The sequence below is a fragment of the Enhydra lutris genome, unplaced genomic scaffold (genome assembly GCF_002288905.1).
Source record: "Enhydra lutris kenyoni isolate GAN:26980312 unplaced genomic scaffold, ASM228890v2 scaffoldscaffold8, whole genome shotgun sequence".
Taxonomy (NCBI): Eukaryota; Metazoa; Chordata; class Mammalia; order Carnivora; family Mustelidae; genus Enhydra; species Enhydra lutris.
Genome location: NW_019154092.1, coordinates 45,372,697 through 45,392,139, shown reverse-complemented (window position 1 = coordinate 45,392,139; position 19,443 = coordinate 45,372,697). Strand labels below are relative to the sequence as shown.

The following is a 19,443-nucleotide window of genomic DNA, read 5'->3' as shown; positions in this document are numbered from 1 at the left end:
AAATTTTTCTCTGTTAAAGAGAAGCTTCCTCATATATTTTGTAAATAGATGATGGTGGATATCAAATTGCTATGGTATTTCTGTGCATTTAGATTTATGTAAAAGAGTAGTATACTAAAGAAATGACATCCTTCATAGATATTTATAACAAAGTGTTTTAAATGTTAAATTAAAAATTCTTCTTCAGGTGTTACAAAGTTTTCTAAATTATTTTTGGGAAGAGTTGAATGAAAATTTGAAAATAAGTGGTATATAGCACAATGTCTTTAAAGATATTTTATAAAGAGTAAATTGTGGGTAAACAAACACATGGACAGACTCCAGAAAAAAGGAAAAGAAAAAAAAAAGATGACAAGGAAAATTATAAAAAGAATCAGAGACTCAAGCCAGATATTAGCTAAAATGATTATAAATCTCTTAAAGAAAGAGGTTATAATTTTGTAGTCTTTCTATCTCTCACAGTACAGGGCTAGAGATACTCCATATTTTTCAAGTGAATTAATAAGAAGGATTTTCTAGAAGTAATATTTCGAAATCTGTCATTTTAACCCACTGGAGACTATTGAAGTGGTTTGATATATTATTTAGTTTCCTGGGGTGTACAGTTACTATAGTAATAATAGTAATAAGAGTAATAATAATGGACTTGAATACATTTGTAAATAAGAGCCATATGATAACATAATCATTAAGTTTCCTATATTCAGGAAACTTAAACTCTCAGTCTCTCAAGGCAGTCAATTTAATGATTTCACCCATCTTACTGATCAAATGGGATCACTGCATAGTCATTAATGTTGATTGACAGATTGTAAAGCTGTCTCTGGGTTGACAATTTTTACTCATAAATAAATGTGACAATGATAGTTTCCCTTAGATATAGAAGGCATCCACTCCACAAATTATGCACATTTCCTTATCAATATTATTATGTGAACATAACCAATATTTTATAATACATTTAGAAAAAGAATTTCATAAATATCTCCTTGGAGTTGGAGTTGAATAAGCTTGAATAGAAAAACAAAATAATTTGTCAAGCCACAGAATATAAAATCAGAGAACTAAGAGAAGCCAAGAGACTAAATTTATATTGCAGTTCCAAGTCTTTCATTATGGAAGAAAGGAATTTTCCTTTCTAGTTTTTGCATTTTCACTACTGACCTGGGTATAAATGGCTTGCAAATAATAAAAGTTCTTTAAAAAATAATATACCTATTGTATGTTTCTGGATTTCAACAATTCCCATTGTTCTGTTCCCTAGCATGAAATAGAATAGTCTGTATTCCAAAGCATTGGTTTTAAAGTATTTTGATTCATGATTCATTTCTGAAAGGGCACAGAAGTCTGTACCTACTTAGAAGATGGTTGTTGCAGAAATCATTCTAAAGTAAGCTGGATACAACACTATGTACTGAAATGCCGTTTGGTATTTTTCTCCTACATGTCAGGGTTGAGAGCCAGAAACACACACACACACATATTCTCTCTCTCTCTCCCTCCCTCACACATTCAAAAGCATTCACTGCACTGCTATGTTTATGTAAAACAACTCAGAAACCGATATCATCAAGAATTTTCAATAAATCTCTGCTCTGTGGTCAAATATGACAAGAAATCTGCTCTGACACAGCTTGCTGACAATTGAATTTATATCCCACACTGATGCACAAAGATTTTTCAAGTAGAAATTCCCTCACTGAATTACTTAGCTCTTTGAACGGGGCATATGGATACTGGAAAGCTTTTACAACATTCTTAAAAATGTGGATACTAAATACAATCTACAGGAAATCTAAAGTAGAGATTTTTTTTTTAAGCTACAATTTTAAGAAATAAAACCCTCTGTAGGTATTTCTCAACATGGTACTTGACAGAGTTGAGAGCTGTGTTGAGGAGAAGAGGTAGAAAAATTAGAGTAAAGATAAAATTTTGAAGTGAAAAGAATTTAACTGAAATGATTTCTCATTCTGCCTCTCCTTACTATGTCTTTTCTGTGATGATATATATAACATCCGGACTCTTCGGAAATTTAGTGTCTACTGCCTTTGATAAATATTTTCATCTCCTTCACATTTTCAGGTGTTCTTTAACAAATAGTCATGGAATATCCATGAACTCCACCGATATCCTCATAATGCCCTTAGGAAATGTATGAATATTCACAAATGTGTGCTCTGTAGTTATCTCAACATTGTGGTAAAGAGCCCAAGCACTGAGGTCAAACTACCTGGGTTCATGATCTAGTTACAGCCAAGATCTGAGATGCCTGTGATAGAGTCCCACTGCATGGTATTCACATCCTTGTGGAGTTCCCTGACACATTTCACCAGGGTTGGTCTGGTGACCAATGGAATGCAGCACAAATGCAGAAGAAACTCCACTTTTCAAAATCAGGTAAACAAAGAAGATACACAAATGGCCAACAGACACATGGAAAATGCTCAGTATTACTTGGCATCAGGGTAATACAAATCAAAACCACAATAAGATACCACAGTGCACTATCACATCACATCACATCACATCACATCACATCACATCACATCCCATCCCATCAGTCAGAATGGCTAAAATGAACAACTCAAGAAACAACAAATGTTGGTGAGGTTGCAGAGAAACTGATGTACTGTTGGTGGGAATGCAAACTGATGCAGCCACTCTGGAAAACACTATGGGGATGCCACAGAAAGTTAAAAATAGAGCTACCCTATTACCCAACAATTGCACTACTAAGTATTTATTGAAAGGATACAAACATAGTGATCTGAAACAGCTCCTGCACCCCAATGTTTATAGTAGCAATGTCCATAATAGCCAAAATATGGAAAGAACCTAGATGTCCATCAACACATGAATGGTTAGAGAAGATGTGGTATATCTACAATGGAATATTACTCAGCCATCAAAAAGAATGAAATCTTGCCATTTGCAACAAAGTGGATGGAACCAGAGGGTATTATGCTAAGTGAAATAAGTCAGCCAGAGAAAGACAAATACCATACGATTTTACTCCCAAGTGGAATTTAAGAAGCAAAACAGATGGACACTGGAGAAAGGAAGGAAAAATAAAATAAGATGAAAACAGAGGGAGGCAAACCATAAGAGACTCTTAATTATAGGAAACAAACTGAGGGTTGCTGGAGGGGAGGTGTGTGGAATGATGGGGTAACTGGGTGAGGGCATTAAGGAGGGTACTTGAAGTAATGAGCACTGGGTGTTATATGCAACTGACGAATCACTAAATTCTACCTCTGAAACTAATAATGCAGTCTATGTTAATTAAATTGAATTTAAATTAAAAAGTAAAAAAAAAAACCTTTGTTCTCTGAACAATGACATTGTTATATGAAAGCATTCATTAAAATTGGTTTTCTGATATGAAATAAAAGACATAAGAAGTAAAAGATTGTCCTCTCCCTTACTCTTTTATTTTTTTTTAAAGATTTTATTTATTTACTTGTCTCAGAGAGAGAGCACAAGCAGAAGAAAGGGAAGGGCAGAGGAAGAGGGAGAAGCAGGCTCCCTGCTGGGCAGGGAGCCTGATGCAGAACTTGATCCCAGGACCCTGGGATCATGACTTGAACCAAAGGCAGATGCTTAATCAACTGAGCCACCCAGACACCCTTAAATGGTAGGTTTTAACTCAAATTTGAACCTGAGGGAAATGTGATGCTAAGATTTTTGAGATTGGACAGGAAAATTCTTCCCCGGCAGGGGAAAATAACTGAAATTATGATTATAAAACAAAATCTAGGTTGGTAGAATTACCAGATTTTTGTTCTGTCCTTCATGAGCTAAGGGAAGGCCTCATTTATTTAGACCTTGTCAGCCCGGAGATGAGGTGTGATGTGGAAGTGACCAGACCACTGTCCCCACAGGGTGGCCATGAGGATGTACCAAGATCAGAGGGAGGACACTGTTAACAGGGGACTTGGAAACCTTTAGTGGATCCTTCAGCCTTGCTCCCTTCTGTCTGACCTTTTTCAACTGAGATTTTCTTCAACAAGTTATGGCTAGAAGTCTGGAAATCTGAAATAGTAAACATTCAAGTGTACATGTTGATACCATGAGCATCAGACAGAAGATGAGACCACAGGAAAGGGAGCCTCTGATCTGGGTCTGAAGGAATTCTTTGAGATGAGCTTGAATCACCACACTGGTCCCTTTTCTTCAGATCCCTGACTTTCTCAAGACATGCTTTAGTCTTTTATAAGTTACCCCAGGCTGCCCAAAAGACTTACTCAGATGAGAAAGGTCTTGGTATAAAAGATACGATATTTTGTTGTAGAAATCTCTAAGACATCAGGAATTAGAAAAAAATTAGGTGACACAAACCTTAAAAAGCAAGGTATTCTTATTTTTCATACTGCTCTAGGAAGCTTTTCCAAAAGCTATCTTTGTATTTCTTTTGTACTCCACCACCCAAAATTTTTTACCTTTACCAGTTCTTCATCAGAAATATTCTAATTATTTATGTACCTCTGATAAACCATTTTTTTGCCTTGCAAAATCCTCCCTAAAAACACAACTGCACACTCCCAGAGGCACCCTTTTGAGCTTAAAAGCCATATCTTGACTTTGTCTGCACAATCCTACTGACCTGCTGATTTTGCTAATCCAGTGGAATTACCAATCAATTAATTTTATTTAACAAGTCATTTGTTTATGGAACTATGAAGAAAGAACCTCTGGGTTTTCAACTCTCATTCATTAACAACTGCTCTGCAAAGCCATTTACACAGCACTGTGGGACCTAGAGAGAAACATAAAAATACTACCTCCTGCAGAAACTCATAGTAAGAAGAAGAATGAAGTATGCCATTCAAGAGTCAAAGAACAAATACTGCTCTTAATAAAGTAATGATCAAATTATTATTTGGAGTCACAAACATATTAGACAATGACCTCATTTCTAACGCAAATTTAAATGAGCTTTTAACTTTCTCTTTCTTGCCACTGCTCCCATCGTTCTGAGTAGTTGAAAACTTGTATGTGTTGGTGTTTACAATGGTCCTAGAACAGTTGTTTGCACTCATTATTTCTAAGAAAAGCACTCTTGGTCAGATGTGGGCATTCACAGGGCCTGCAGGGTGATGGAATGATTGCCCAGTTCTAGAATCTGTTAAGCAGGGACCAGTTTTAGGATACTGGCTTCTTACACCATGAATTCAAGGCTCATACAAGGATTCTGACTTAGAAGCAAATGTTTCAGAGGTTACAAGTATCCTCATATGTGGGTACAAGATGGCCTTCTGGTAGCACAATGCCTCAAGCCAACAAAACTCTGGTTTTTAAAATCTGCTTTTTCTCATGCAGCTTTATTTCACTTCTTAATAGCTTCTCCAACCCATCGTTTGAGTTTTGCAATCAAGTGACTAAAGCAGATGGTGGGAATGGGGGGGGAAAGAAAGAGTTGGCTTTCACAGTAAATGCTCTAGAAAGCCCCAAACCAGTAGTCATAAGCAGTTCCTAAGCTATCAAAAAAGAAAAACTGTATGCCTTCCTTTGCCTCAGTCTTTTTACTAGATGCTTCAGGCCACTTTTTTGAGACTTCTTTTTCCTTTAAGATCTGATATTATATTTTTTCCCTCAAAGATGTAGGGAAAAAAATGAAATTCAAGAAAATTCTGCCTAATAAACTCTCATACATTAAATTATCAGAATTCTTTTTAACTCATGTGATCTTAAAGGCCATCTGCTTCAATCCAAATCTCTCCTAGTTCTGATTCCCCTCCTCTCTTCCAGCATTTTCCACAAGGAAACACAAGTTGAAAATGGAAAGGGGATCCAAGGTCGAACAAATACGTATATTCCATCAAGTAAGAAAATACTAGAAATGTAAGTAAATCTACATCTTTCCAGAAATGGCTCTTAGCCAAAGAAGTTGCTCACCCAGGATTATACCCCCACATTGGGGGTAGCCTGCATCATTGGAGACAAAGTCCAGAAGTCTCCTTTGAGACAACTCTGAAGGACGATCCATCAGTAGAAAAACCTGTGGGGTCAGCTGAAGTCCCCATTAAACTGCACCACCAATTCCGTTTCTCCCTCCTCCCAATCCTGCATCCTTTACCCTCTCAGGTATTATTCCAGAAAGCACTTGCTAATAATTTGCCTGATTTGAAATTCTGTCTCAGAGTCTGATTCCTGGAAACCGAGCATCTGACCCTTATATAGCTGTTACAAATTCAGGAAAGTTTGACTTGGTGCTCCTGATTTCTTATAAGTAATTTCATATGTAGTATAATTCTTCTGGCCATTGTAAAAATAGTCAGTTTTTGCCACCATTTTACAACAAAATGCACTGGATCCTAAAATCAAAATACCTGGGTTCTCTTGCCTGTGTTCTGAGCTGGTACGCTTCTCACAAGCATTAGCTTATTTAACTGTGAAATGTGTTTAGGGGTAAGAAGTCACATATGCCACATCATGTTTTCAACCAATAAGCTGACATTATCTTAGACAAATAAACAGATTTTTGCACTCCAATGAAATTAAATACATCTCCCTATGGATTTGAAAAAAATGAAAAACCACTTCAGATAGTCTATATTTGATCTGCTAATTTAGAGTTTATAGATCATGATGAGAAATGTCAAGGAAGAGAGGAAAAATAGTCTTACAAAACTAATGATTCTTAAGTGGAACAGCAAACATCTTCATACACGTGACTAGAAATCAGCATGGTGCTGTGATGTGGTTTATACAAGACTTGACAGATATGACTCGATAAATCTAAAGAACCGCAAGTGGGGCCATCAGAAAATGCATCTTCTATTCTGCATGCAGTCATTGCTCTGCCAAGATAGAGATCTACAATTTGTTCAGCAGAACTATCTAAAGCCCATCCTTCATGCCAGTTGCAAAGAGCTTATTTTATTTATCAGAAAGCTGAAGAATTTATTTTAAAATCAACTTTGATTATACATTGAAGTAATTTCCTTTCATTAGATCGAGTTTTGCCAACACAGAGCTTGGAGATGACAAAGAATATAATGTGACAAAGTTATTTCAAAAGATGTATTTTCTATCAATTCTTCATTTCTTATTGTAGTTTTATTTAAGTATAATATATGTACTGGAAACCTAGAATATCCAAAGTAGTGCTCAGTGACTTTCCAAAGTGAAATGCCTTGTAACCATATCCAGTGGATGAAATAGAACATTATCAGAAGTTTTCCCTGTTCTCTTCTGGTCACTCACTAATCGCTTCCCATCAAGAATAACTCTTCTTCAGAATTCTAACCCCATAGATCATTTTGCCACTTTTTAAATTTTACATAAGTTGAATCACACAGATATGCTAAGTTTCTGTCTTACAACTTATTGTTTGCTGCATTTTAGTTCGTTGAATGATGCATGGCACCCCACTGTGTGAATATCTTACAATGTAGTAAAGATGTAACATGAGGAGAAGGACTGCACACACATTCTTGTATGTGTCTTTTGATGAACATAGTATGTTTTTCTGCTGGGTAGATGCCCAAGAGCAAAATAGGTATAAGAACAGGGTCGCTGGGTTACAAAGTCCTTATACATTTTGCAAAGCTATTTAACTGTTTAAAATAATATGCCCATAGTATATGATAATTTAAAAAAATAACAGCAAAATTAATTGCTGGTCATTTCAGGGCCCCCATTCATGTAGAGTAAGACTCTAGGAATAAGAAAAGGTTTGTTGTTTTAGGCAAGAAAATAGAGCAGCCCAGAGATCCAGGTGACAACATAAGGCAGCACAGTGTGGTAGCCAGATCAAGCCCAGGTTTTGGGTTCATACTCTCAGAATCTTAGTTTGCCTGTTTGTAAACTGGAGGTGCTATTGTCAAAAAAATCTTTAAAAAAAAAAAAAAGGATACAAATAATACAAGGCATTCAAGGCATCCTTATACTTGAGAAAGCAGTATCTCATAGAAGTTCAGAGGTTGCCCAGGTATCTCCTGGTGAGTCAGTAAGCTATCTGAGTCTTTCTTTGCTGTCTGCAAAATCAGGATAATCTTACTATATGATAATAGTATGAGGACTTAATGAAATAGTAATTGGCAAGGTATTTAGCAAGTGAATAATATTCAGAAATTCTCAATATTTGTTAGATTTCATTTCGTTTTTCCTACTTTCTAAGCTCATTATTTCATTTCCTATTTAATGAAAATAATTTTAATTGCCCTTAATATATCATAAAATCTTATTAGAAGATTTTCTAACTGTAACCAATTAAAAAAAAAGTTCCCTAAACTCGTGTGTTACAAATACAAGGCATTCTTATAAAGCATTTACTTATTCATTCAGTCATTTGACAGATATTTAGCAAGCACCAATTTTGTGTTAGTATTGAGCTATACAATGTATGAATGTGAAGATGAATTAGATACATTCCTTCCCTATCATGAAGTAATTCACAATCTGTTAGAAGAGGAAAGATTTGGACTTGAATACCTAAGCATATGAGGCAGCACTATCTATAATTAATGCCACAAATGCAGTAGAAAGAAATGTTATTCAAACATGAGAAAGGAAGCCATCATTTCTGGATATAACATTCAGAAGAAAGAATTTATGAGAGTATCACTTTGAGAGTGATGCATACAACTTTGTTAGATAGAGAGCCAATGAGTCATTCCAAAAGGAGAGCAATGTTCAGAGGGAAAAAAACAAAGAAAGGGCAATTATATTTATGGACTGGCAATTAGTCTAGCCTGACAGAAGTCTCAGATATATCTGTATATCTTTCTATATCTATCTATCTATTATCTATCTATCTATCTATCCATCCATCCATCCATCCATCCATCCATGTAGGCATAGCAACAGGAAACTAGAAATGTAGTTTCAGATGTGAGATGCTCAGTGGTTTGTGGTTGTTTTTTCTTGACAGACAATGGGGAGCCTTTGCAAAAATTTATAGAATGAATGCCGTATTTAAGTTGTTTTAGTAAGATATCTAAGAAGCAGGATACATAGCCGTCTGGAAGATGTTAGAAAGGCCTAAGACTCATTATGAAGCTGTTTGACAATTCAGATGTGAGGTCATGAAGAAGAGAATTAATATTTGACTCTGGGGAATAGGAAGGTAGCCAGGGATTGAAAAGACATTGTGGAAGAAAAATCAAATCAACAATTTATGGGAACTTACTGGATAAGGAAGTTATGCATGGGACATAAAGGTCCATGGAAGATTTTTTTTTTTTAATTTGAGTTAGTTGACACATGAAGCACAATGATTTTTAAGAAGAAAGCTATAGAAGATTAGCACATACAGAACTTTGTTATAAGAGGAAAGTAGTTGGAGGGTTACAGTGCCTCTTTATGTAGTAAAAAGAATGAAAGAAGGACAATGGCTTCACAGAGTAGTACAGCAGGGAGCTTAGTGATTAGGAGCTCAGAACTCTGAAGCCAGACCTTCTGAGTCCAAATTCTGGTTCTGCCACTTAGTTGCTGTATGACTAAAAGCTAGGTACTTAAAGTTTCTAAGCCTCAGTTCTCTTATTAGTGAAATAGGCATAATAATTATATCTAACCCATGAGCTGAACAGTTGGAATTCATTACAAATTCCCTAAAAAATTTTGTGCTTATTAGAGTAAGACTGAGAGCTCTATTAGAGCATGGAGGAAACATGGTATCTAGTAAAGTAGAAAGAAGCAGCTATTAATTCATTCACCTAATTTGTCTCCACTGGAGCCTCCCAATTGTGCCAGGCTCTGTCCTGAGCACTGAGGATATGAGGTGTGTTTTTTTTGTTTGTTTGTTTTAATATTTTATATATTTATTTGAGAGACAGAGTGTGTGTGTGAGAGAGAGATCACTAGCAGGGAGAAGGGATAGAGAGAGAAGCAGACACTCCATTGAGCAGAGACCCCGATACACGACTCAATCCCAGGACCCTGCAATCATGACCTGAGCCGAAGGTAGACACTTAACCAACCGAGCCACCCAGGGTCCCCAAAGATACGAGGTGATCAAAGAGGCAAAATCTCTACTCTCACAGACTTTACAATATGGGGAACACATAATAAATAAGCAAACACAAAAATGCAAGCATGATGGTCATCCACATTAATAAAGAAAAATTAAGCAGAATAAATAGAACAGAGAGTGACCCAAAATGCTGTGTTAGACAATGGTCAGGGAACACCTGTGGTGGTGGCCATTGAACACAGACTTGAATGAAATTAAGAAAAAGCCATGTAAATACCTATGAAAAGAAATTCCAGGGAAAGAGAACAGCAAGTGAGTTTGAATGTGTGCTATGATCCAAAGAACAGAGAGGAAGGCTACAAGGCTGAAATGGATTAGACTAGTAGCAGGAGATGAAGTGAGGGATGTGTCCAGAAGTTTTATCACATGGGCCTGTAGGACATGGTAAAATCATGGATTTCATTCTACATATGATGGGAAGTTAAGAGGAGTGACATGATCTAATTCACACATTGTAAGGCTGTTCTGTAGATAACTTACTATAGGGGAAAGAACTAAAGAAAAGAGACTAGTTACAAGCTTAGAGCTATAGTCTATAATCTGAAATAGTTGGTGGTGGCATAGTTTAGGGCAGAGCCGTAGAGATGGGAAGGTTGGATTTGGGACAGGTATTGTAAGCAAGAGCTATAAGATTGATGATTGGGGTTCCTGGGTGGCTCAGTGGGTTAAAGCCTCTTAATCCCTTGTATTAAGGGATCTGAAAAACTGATGCATTGGGGCACCTGGGTGGCTCAGTGGGTTAAAGCCTCTGCCTTCAGGTCAGGTCATGATCCCAGGGTCCTGGGATCAAGCCCCACTTCAGGCTCTCTGCTCAGCAGGGAGCCTGCTTGGCCCTCATTCTGTCTCTGCCTGCCTCTCTGCCTAGTTGTGATCTCTGTCTGTCAAATAAATAAATAAAATCTTAAAAAAAAAGACTGATGATAGATTTAATTTGGGATGTGATGAAATTTGGATAAAAGAGCATGAAACTACAGTTTTGAACAAAAATAAATGGATGAACCGTAGTACCATTTATTGAAATAGGAGAAACAGAAGAAGGATCAAATTAGGAGGCAGAGAAAGGGAATTATGAAAAGCAAGATTTCCTTTCTAAAACTCTAAATATTTTTGATAATTCAATACAGAAAAGATGAAAACAGAAAACACTATTTCTTCCTTGTGGTACCAATCTTTACCCACCAGGATTGTTGGACTGGGCATCCATAGGAATCATAAGCTTGGCCCGAGTGGCTCGTCGTGCAGCCAGCGACCTTTCCAGAGTGGACATGGAGCTCCCTGCTTCTTCAGTGTCTTGACCTACAGGAAAAACAATATTCCTGAGAGACACACCTTTCTTCAATGTTGCGATACTTTACATAATTTCTAGCTAGGTACACCGATGCCTTTTTCATTTTATTGAGGTTTTAAATAATTATATCTACTTTCTTGGTTACCCAATCAATATAGTCTCATTGCACAAACATTAATAAAATTTACCATAACCCTGTTATTCAGAAAGAACCATTATTCATGTTTTGTTCTGTACAAGGTTTGCCTATGTGTTTAAATGTGAAAGTCCAAAGGCAGATATTAACATGCATATTTTGCTCTTAAGTGGCATTTCATCATACATACTATTTTGTTACCGTCTTAGGAAAATACTAAGAACATCTTTCTCTGTCAAGTCAGTTTTATAACATTTATTTATTTATTTTAAACCACTCATACTTCTATATTCATGAGCACCACCCATTTTATTTTATTTATTTAGTTTTATTTTTTTAAGTACACTGGATGCCCGATGTGGGGTTGGAACTTGTGACCCCATGGTCAAGAGTCACATGCTCTACTGACTGAGCCAGCCAGGTGCCCCAGTTTTATCATTTTTAACAGTTCCACAGATATCTTGTTGAATGAATTTACCACAAATTATGCAACTAGTACTTAAAGCCCAAAGGCATTATATCTTATGATAAAAACACAGGGAATGAACTATATTTTTCAAAAGTAAGGCTAGGTATATTTACATAAATTTATTACAATTCCATAAAATACCACACTACAGAATCACCAAAAATAATAAGAAATATATGTGTAGATTTAAAATGTTAACAAAAGTATATGTTGAAAACAATAAAACTGAAGTTCTGAAGAGCACCGTATGTGCCCATGTGTGTAACACACATATAAAAGCATGTTGTGTACATACACATTTCTGTGTATGGGCATCTGTATATAAACATATGTATCTGTACATAATATATGTATATATATTATATATCTGTACATAATGCATATGTATATAGGTGTGTTTATGTATCTCTATAAATATGTGTCCATATATATCTGTATAGAAAAGTTACAAACAAAATTCTCAACATTGCCGTCCTTTCATGAAAGGGATAAGGAATTTGGGGATGATGAAAAGGCAAACACCCTTTTTGTTCCTTTAGGTATTATTTTTCACAACTTTTTGTACTATTTTCTTTCATCTAAAATTACATAAATGTATTCTTTTTTGGTTAAAATAGTAGTTGATAAAATTCAAAATTTAAAATAATGTTGGGGGAAATTTCTACACAGCCATGATAAAGACAATAGCCTAGATCTGAATCTGTCCACACATCCTCCAAAGAATTACACAAACCAAAAAGACAATAAAACTACACAAATTATACACCTAAGGCACAACTGAAAGAGAGAGAATGCAACAAATTTTGAATCTCCTGAAAGTACAGAAATAAATATTATTTTCTAGCCAAGATAAAACTCAAGTTGCTGCCATAAAGTGTTTGTGGGAAGTTAAATATTTGAGAAAACCATACAAAAAAGAGAAGAGGGAACTAAGCCTCCTAAGATTACCTAAAATCATGCACAAAAAAAGAAAGTCGACCCCAAATGTAAAATATTTTTAAAGTTTCCTAGTAGACAAGAGCACTTAAGAGTATACTATTCATTGACATGGAGTTTTGTTCTTTTAACCAGGAGAGTATAGAGAACGCTTGTTATAATGTAAAATATACCCAGCAGGGTATATAATGTTATATATATATTATATACAGGTTATAATGTAAAATATACCCAGCTGCTTTTCCTTTTACTATAGAGTTGGCAAGTAGGTCCTCAAATAAAGACAGGCAAAAGCATCCTCTCATTCTAAAGAAAATAGCCATTGTGAATATTACTCAGCCATCAGAAAGGATGAATACCCAACATTTGCATCAACATGGATGGGACTGGAGATTATGTTGAGTGAAACAAGTCAAGCAGAGAAAATCAATTTTCAAGTGGTTTCACTTATTTGTGGAATATAAGGAATAGCATGGAGGACGTTAGGAGAACGAAAGGAACAGTGAAGGGGTGGAAACTGGAGGGCGAGATGAACCATGAGAGACTGTGGACTCCGAGAAACAAACTGAGGGTTTTAGAGGGGAGGGGATGTGGGGGGATGGGTGAGCCTGGTGGCTGGTATTAAGGAGGGCACGGATTGTATGGAGCACTGGATGGTACATGTAAACAATGAATCTTGGAACACTACATCAAAATTTAATGATGTTTTGTATGGTGACTAACATAACACAATAAAAAAAAGAAAACAGCCACTGTTTGGAGTTAAGATTCTCCTAGGACTTATTAAATGATCAAAAGTAGTCTGGCTGTCCCAAAATGTCATTTCAGTGTATAAAAGATAAAGGGAAATGCAAAGAAGGAGAAATCCTAGAAATAATTGGTAAAACCTTCTGAGGGCTGAGAGGCAGTACTATCACCTCCACTGGGAGGCTGTCCTTCTGGTGCCCTCTAGAAACCAAAACAGTCAGGATAAGCATCTGTAAAGTGTGGAGGTTCTTGCAAAAAATGTTCAACTTTCATTCATTCTCCAGGTATTAGTCTGCTCAGGCGGCAGGCTTGCTGGTCTACCCTGTGTCTATTTAAACAGAGGAAGAAGTTATTAAAGAGAGCAAGACTGAAAGAGGGCCAGGATTGGAATACAGGCTCTCTCATCATTTGGCCTGGGTCAAGTGAGCCCTTGAAAAGTTGCTCAAGCTTGAGTCATCTTCCTGGAATTCACTCAAATGCAGCTGACCCAGCAGGGGATAGTGAGGCTGACACAGCTGTTCCCAGTAGGAGTGGGTTAAGCTCTGACTTGACATCTCACATCATGTAATTGGCCAGTGGAAGAATCCCCCAGAGTCTCATAAAGAATTCATACTTGCTTGCGTTTCACAAGAGAGAATTTGGATGTCACATGAGGACAGCCCATGTGCACAAAAAGCAGCACCAAACTTCAAACTATCCTTTCTCTCCTCCCTCTCTGCCTCTTCCTCTCTTTATCTCCCCTCCCTATCCTCCTATACAGCTAGGAAGGACAGATGGGAGGAGGAATGAATTAAGGGGTTTCTGAAACAGACTGTGCCCCCTCCTCTGCCCCACCCCCACAACTCCCTTTCCCTTCAAGGTACTGGAGGCTTTAAACTACAAATTATGACCCCAGTCCTCAGAGCCAAAGGTGAGCTGGCCATAAGAGAAGAAGAAACTTTAATTTCAATTTCATATCACAATTTTTAATAGAGCTAGAAGGTAGTTTAACAACTGAAAATGATGGAAGTGTTAGGGAATCTGCTTGAGATATTTTTTAAGAGCTAGAAAAAGAACACTCAACAATGATAGAAAATCAGTAAGTGAATTCCTTGTTTAAATAACTCTAAGCTAAGAAAGTCTAGTAAACCAGTTACACATTCAAATAACTAAAATATTTAATTCAATTTAAAAACAACAGCTACTCATTCTGCAAACACATCATGAGTAGATCAAGAGGTTGTGTGTGTGTGTGTTGAAGAGAGTTGATTATTCTGCTTCCCATAAACATTTTTAAAATACGAGAATCAACAGAAAATGAACTCTCTTACAACCACTTTCTAGATTTCTTGGTTATTTCTGCATATGGATTGTTCTACACCTAATCATCAAAGAGTAGGCTTTTTCATTGTGATCACTTGTATATCAGCACAGCCTGCACATAGACTCTACCAAGCCAGGCTAGTGGTCATAAAATGTGACTGCATGGGGATGAACGTTCATTGTCACAGTCATCAAGGCCAAAGTAACGGAAGAATCAATGTGCTCATATGCCATGTGTTCCTGATATGATTTTTTAAGTGCAAGAAATCGAGAGCAAATTTAAAATCAACTTACAATTATCCATAGACATAAGGAATTAAGAAAATGTAAAACAGCTTAAAATTTTCTTTGACAAAGCTTTCATTCAAGATTTAACAAAAAGCAATAAATTCATCTGGCTTTCACATTTCAGTATTTCCCAAATGTACCACCTGTTACCTCTTAGAAGTTTTAAGAGGCATTGCAATTATAAAAGGCAGGTAATAGGATGATGGAAAAGAAACTAGGTAGCCAAATTGACATCAGGTTATTTTAACGATTGGTAAATGACCCGCAGATTGAAGGGAAGGATGACCCCACCAAAAAGGGAGTGGAAAACTTCCCGTGGGGTTCAGAATGGAAGGTTTGTCCTGATGCCCCAGGAGAGTTACCTGAATGAGAGGTGCTTTTGCTGCCCAGCTGGGTTTCTGACTGGCTGTGGCTGACTGGTGTGAGGTCTTGACAGCTTTGGATGGGGGAGTCCCTTCCTGCAGGATCAGTACCCGATGGCTTCTCGATATTTTTCATCTCCATTTCTTCATGATGTATCCAAAGATCAGGGGGCCTGAGGTCCTTCTGGCTGCCCTTCCTCTTTCCAACACTGTGGGTGGCCCGCTTCCTATGGAACAAAAAATTAGAAGGTGAATGTTTGTGCATCTATTCAATGGTCTTTGCTCTCTTTTCTCAGTCAATTCAAGTTAGAAGCAGAGAAGGATACAAGAGTGTTCCCAGGAGGAAACCTATGAAATCCAAGAATTGGCAGGTCTGTCTTGGCAGCCTTTCCTCCTCTCCCCTGGAGCTTCACCACATGATCAGAGCAGCGGTGCTAAATCCCCAAGGGCTCGGCTGCCCGCCAGAGAGTGCCTGACTCCAGCTTCACCAGCTACAAATTCTCACACAAGGTGACAATGGGTTAGATGGAGCCAGATGCCAATCTTCAGAGCTAGTCATAAGGTACTTAACTGAAACATCTGTTTAGGAGGTAAATGAAGGAGTTGCTTTGAAGGGGCAAATAGAAATAAAAAGGCCAGAATTTGTGCCGGCCAAGATTGGGGCTTAGAAGGAAGCCTATAGCTCAGCTGTATAATGTAATGTGCCATTTGAAGACAAAAGGTAATACGAGGATATTCTAAGGAGAATAAAGCACTTGTGCCTCTGGATGCAAACACAGTAGGACCCATCCTTTGAAGAGAAAACACAGTCTAGAAGTAGGCTTCAAATATCTCTTACTTTCCTCAGTAAGAATTTAGCAACTGTAAATTCATTTTTCAGTGGTAGTCTCTTTGGGGGGCTAGTGAGATACAAATGTTCCCTACAGGCTAAGTAAAGTAGCATGATATTCCTGCTCATCGTTCTCTACACTAGGGGTCAGTAAACTATGGCCTGTAGACCAAATCTGCCCACGGCCTGATTTTGTAAATAAAATTTTATTGGAATCCTACTGAGCTCGTTTGTTTTCACACTGCAGTATGTTGAGTAGCTGTAACAAAGACCAGGTTTCCCGCATGCCTCACCAAACCTCAAATATTTACTACTTGCCTCTTTTCAGAAAGTTTTCAACCTCTGCTTTACAATTCTCCACTTTTTAAAATCTCCACCTGTAGCTTCTATTATTATTTTTTTTTGGGGGGGGTAATAGTGTCTCTTCTAAGACAGAATTCAGATAGTTAAAATCTAACCTCTACAGAACCCCAGAGAAGTAACTCTTTCTTACTTCCCAACTTGCAAGGAACGGCATTTTGAGGATTAACTGTTTTCATGGTTGCTCAATGGTCCAAAGAAAGCAGTTTGCAAAAACTCTGTAACCTGTACAAGGCCACTGCAAGGGGCTCTGTTTTCCAATGCTGAAATGTACTTTTATGCATATGAGGCAATTAATGAATATTTAGTAGTGTGACCTGTTTTTTGTCGTTGTTGTTTTGTTTTACTTTTTTTTGGTCTTTTTTGAAGCATGCTGATGAGAGAAGACAAAGAACGCCAGACTTAATATTTATCGAGTCGTTTAGCAGAGAAATCATGCAGTATTTTCTGTTCTCATGTTTTCCCTACCACTACCTACCTTTTGCTGATTTCCTGGCAGCAGTCCCACCCTGACTCTAGACAATGGTCTGTAATAACCCTTAGATCATTTTCTTGAGTCTAAGATAATAACTCTCTGCTAACCATCGGTTTCCTGAATTCATTTCCTTCTACTTCACCTGCCCACAGGAAACAATCTGTAAGTCACACACAGCTCTCTATGTAATCCACTCCTGGTAACTTCTTAGAACAATTTAATGCCATTTTTGAACTTGTAGATTTCACCCTGTTATCTTTCTAACAAATCAAAATGCTAAATAACTTTTTAATCCCAGTGCCTACAAGACTGCATACAGAGAAGTACCAGTTCCCATCCCAGGATAAGACAGCTAACCTTTTCATAATAACTCAATATTTAAATAGCCTGTGCGGGAAAACGTGTCAAATAATCTTTGAAACTAAAAATAAATTATGAATGTTTTCATTTACACATATGACTCATTCATTCATTCATTCATTCAGTCACCAGCCCCCATAACCTCAGTACTAAGCTTCCCCAGATGTATTTTATTTAAAAAAATTCCAAACCTGACTGAGGTAGAGATTTTTTGTATGTTGTGATGTATAACCTCCATCTGGGGAAAAAATGATCATTCTCAATGAAATGCATACACATTTTTCTGATGGATGTTAATCAGATCAAGACCTTTCCTGAGAAGCTACTCATCCACTCAGCTGTCAGTCAAGAATCTAAAGACTAAACAGACTTTATTTCCTTTTTGTATCTGTTCTATGAAACACCATCTACTCACTACTTTTGTTTTCTCTACAACGTGTCTTCTCAAGAGAGAAATCTTTGACCTTGGAGAGGCCTCCCTTCCCTACTGGTGGTAGCCTAGCTGCCCATCCAGCAGGTTGGTAATAAAACTGACATCTGCTCATAACTAAATTGCCTGAAATTTGTCTTAAAACCTGCAGGAACATTGTCATCCCAGCCTTCTGTCCATCTGCTGGTTCTCTGACATAATGACTGCTGCCCATTGTGGCCCCCTAGCTCTCTCTCCCACAAATTTTGGAATCTTCAAAATTTGTATGCAGATGAACCTGACCCAATGGATCCTGAAGTATGTAAGGTCCCAGGACCAGCAACACCTGGGAACCTGCTGGAAACGCACATTCCCAGTCTCCAGCCCAGATCAGAAACTTGCAGGTGTGGGAGCCTTGTGAGAGGGCGAGGCCCAGCAATCTGTGGTTTAACAGCCCTAAAGGGAAATCAGAGGCACCTCAAGTTTGAGAAACACTGTCTTAGTGAATTTGGCTCGTTTTTATTTTAAACTTAGTTTTTGTATTAGATATAGAATATGTCACATATTTATCCCTCCCTATACGCATCTTTTCTCACAGGTACCAGTAAACTTTCAGCTTCCAAACACAGCTGTAGGATGCGAGGGTCTCTTCCTCCCCCATGAATTCTTGAATAAAGGCTCTGTGTTCACAGCATCATCAAGTGTTGATGGTTTTGTTCTCTCTCCACCTTATCTCTCTCCCTATTTTTCTTTCACCCTCTCTCATCCATCTCATCCTACTTTTGTCCAGACTGCCTTCACAACTATTTAGTTCAAACTACTTACTCTTAAAGATTTTCTTGACACGTCTCTTCTTCAGGAAGCCTTCCCGACTCTGTTAGGTCAGTGTAATCTTAGCATATATAAATCATTTTCCTTGTCTCTTTCTTTACCACTCATCTTGCATTGATTCCTGTCTGTTTTACAGAGCTGGCCAGATGCTCCCAGTGTGTGAATTGGTTTCCTCATGAAACTGGAGGAAATTCTGTTTCTTTCACTTGTCCAATGTCATCCATTGTTTTACATTATTCATATATTTCCTCAACATTTACAGAATACTGAGTACGTGTCAAGAAATTTGGTAAGCCCTAGGAATGCAAAGATAGGTGAGACATTGGGAGCTTAATGAATGAATGAAAAATGGCATGGCTACTGTGAATTTCTGCATTGTGGGAGGGTGGAGCAACCACAGGGACTGGCAGCTGGTAAAGCTGAAAAAGTGCAGGAACTAAACCACAGAGGGCCTTGCCTCTAACAGAAACATTTTTTTTTTTTTTAAGATTTTATTTATTTATAAAAAAAAAAAAAAAAAAAAAAAGATTTTATCTATTTATTTGACAGACAGAGATCACAAGTAGGCAGAGAGACAGGCAGAGAGAGAGGAGGAAGCAGGCTCCCTGCTGAGCAGAGAGCCCGATGCGGGGCCTGATCCCAGGACCCTGAGATCATGACCTGAGCAGAAGGCAG

At 37.5% G+C, this 19,443-nt stretch overlaps 1 protein-coding gene across 1 annotated transcript in view; it reads right to left on the bottom strand.

The window, feature by feature from the left end:
- Window positions 1-19,443, bottom strand: part of LOC111142604 (DCC netrin 1 receptor) — a 739,964-nt gene that overhangs the window by 41,118 nt on the left and 679,403 nt on the right. The window contains exons 23-24 of the mRNA XM_022495904.1: window positions 15,505-15,731; window positions 11,156-11,272 (exon numbers count right to left, since the gene is read on the bottom strand). Coding sequence (XP_022351612.1) covers window positions 11,156-11,272; window positions 15,505-15,731 — 344 coding nt within the window. The remainder of the gene's footprint in view (window positions 1-11,155; window positions 11,273-15,504; window positions 15,732-19,443) is intronic.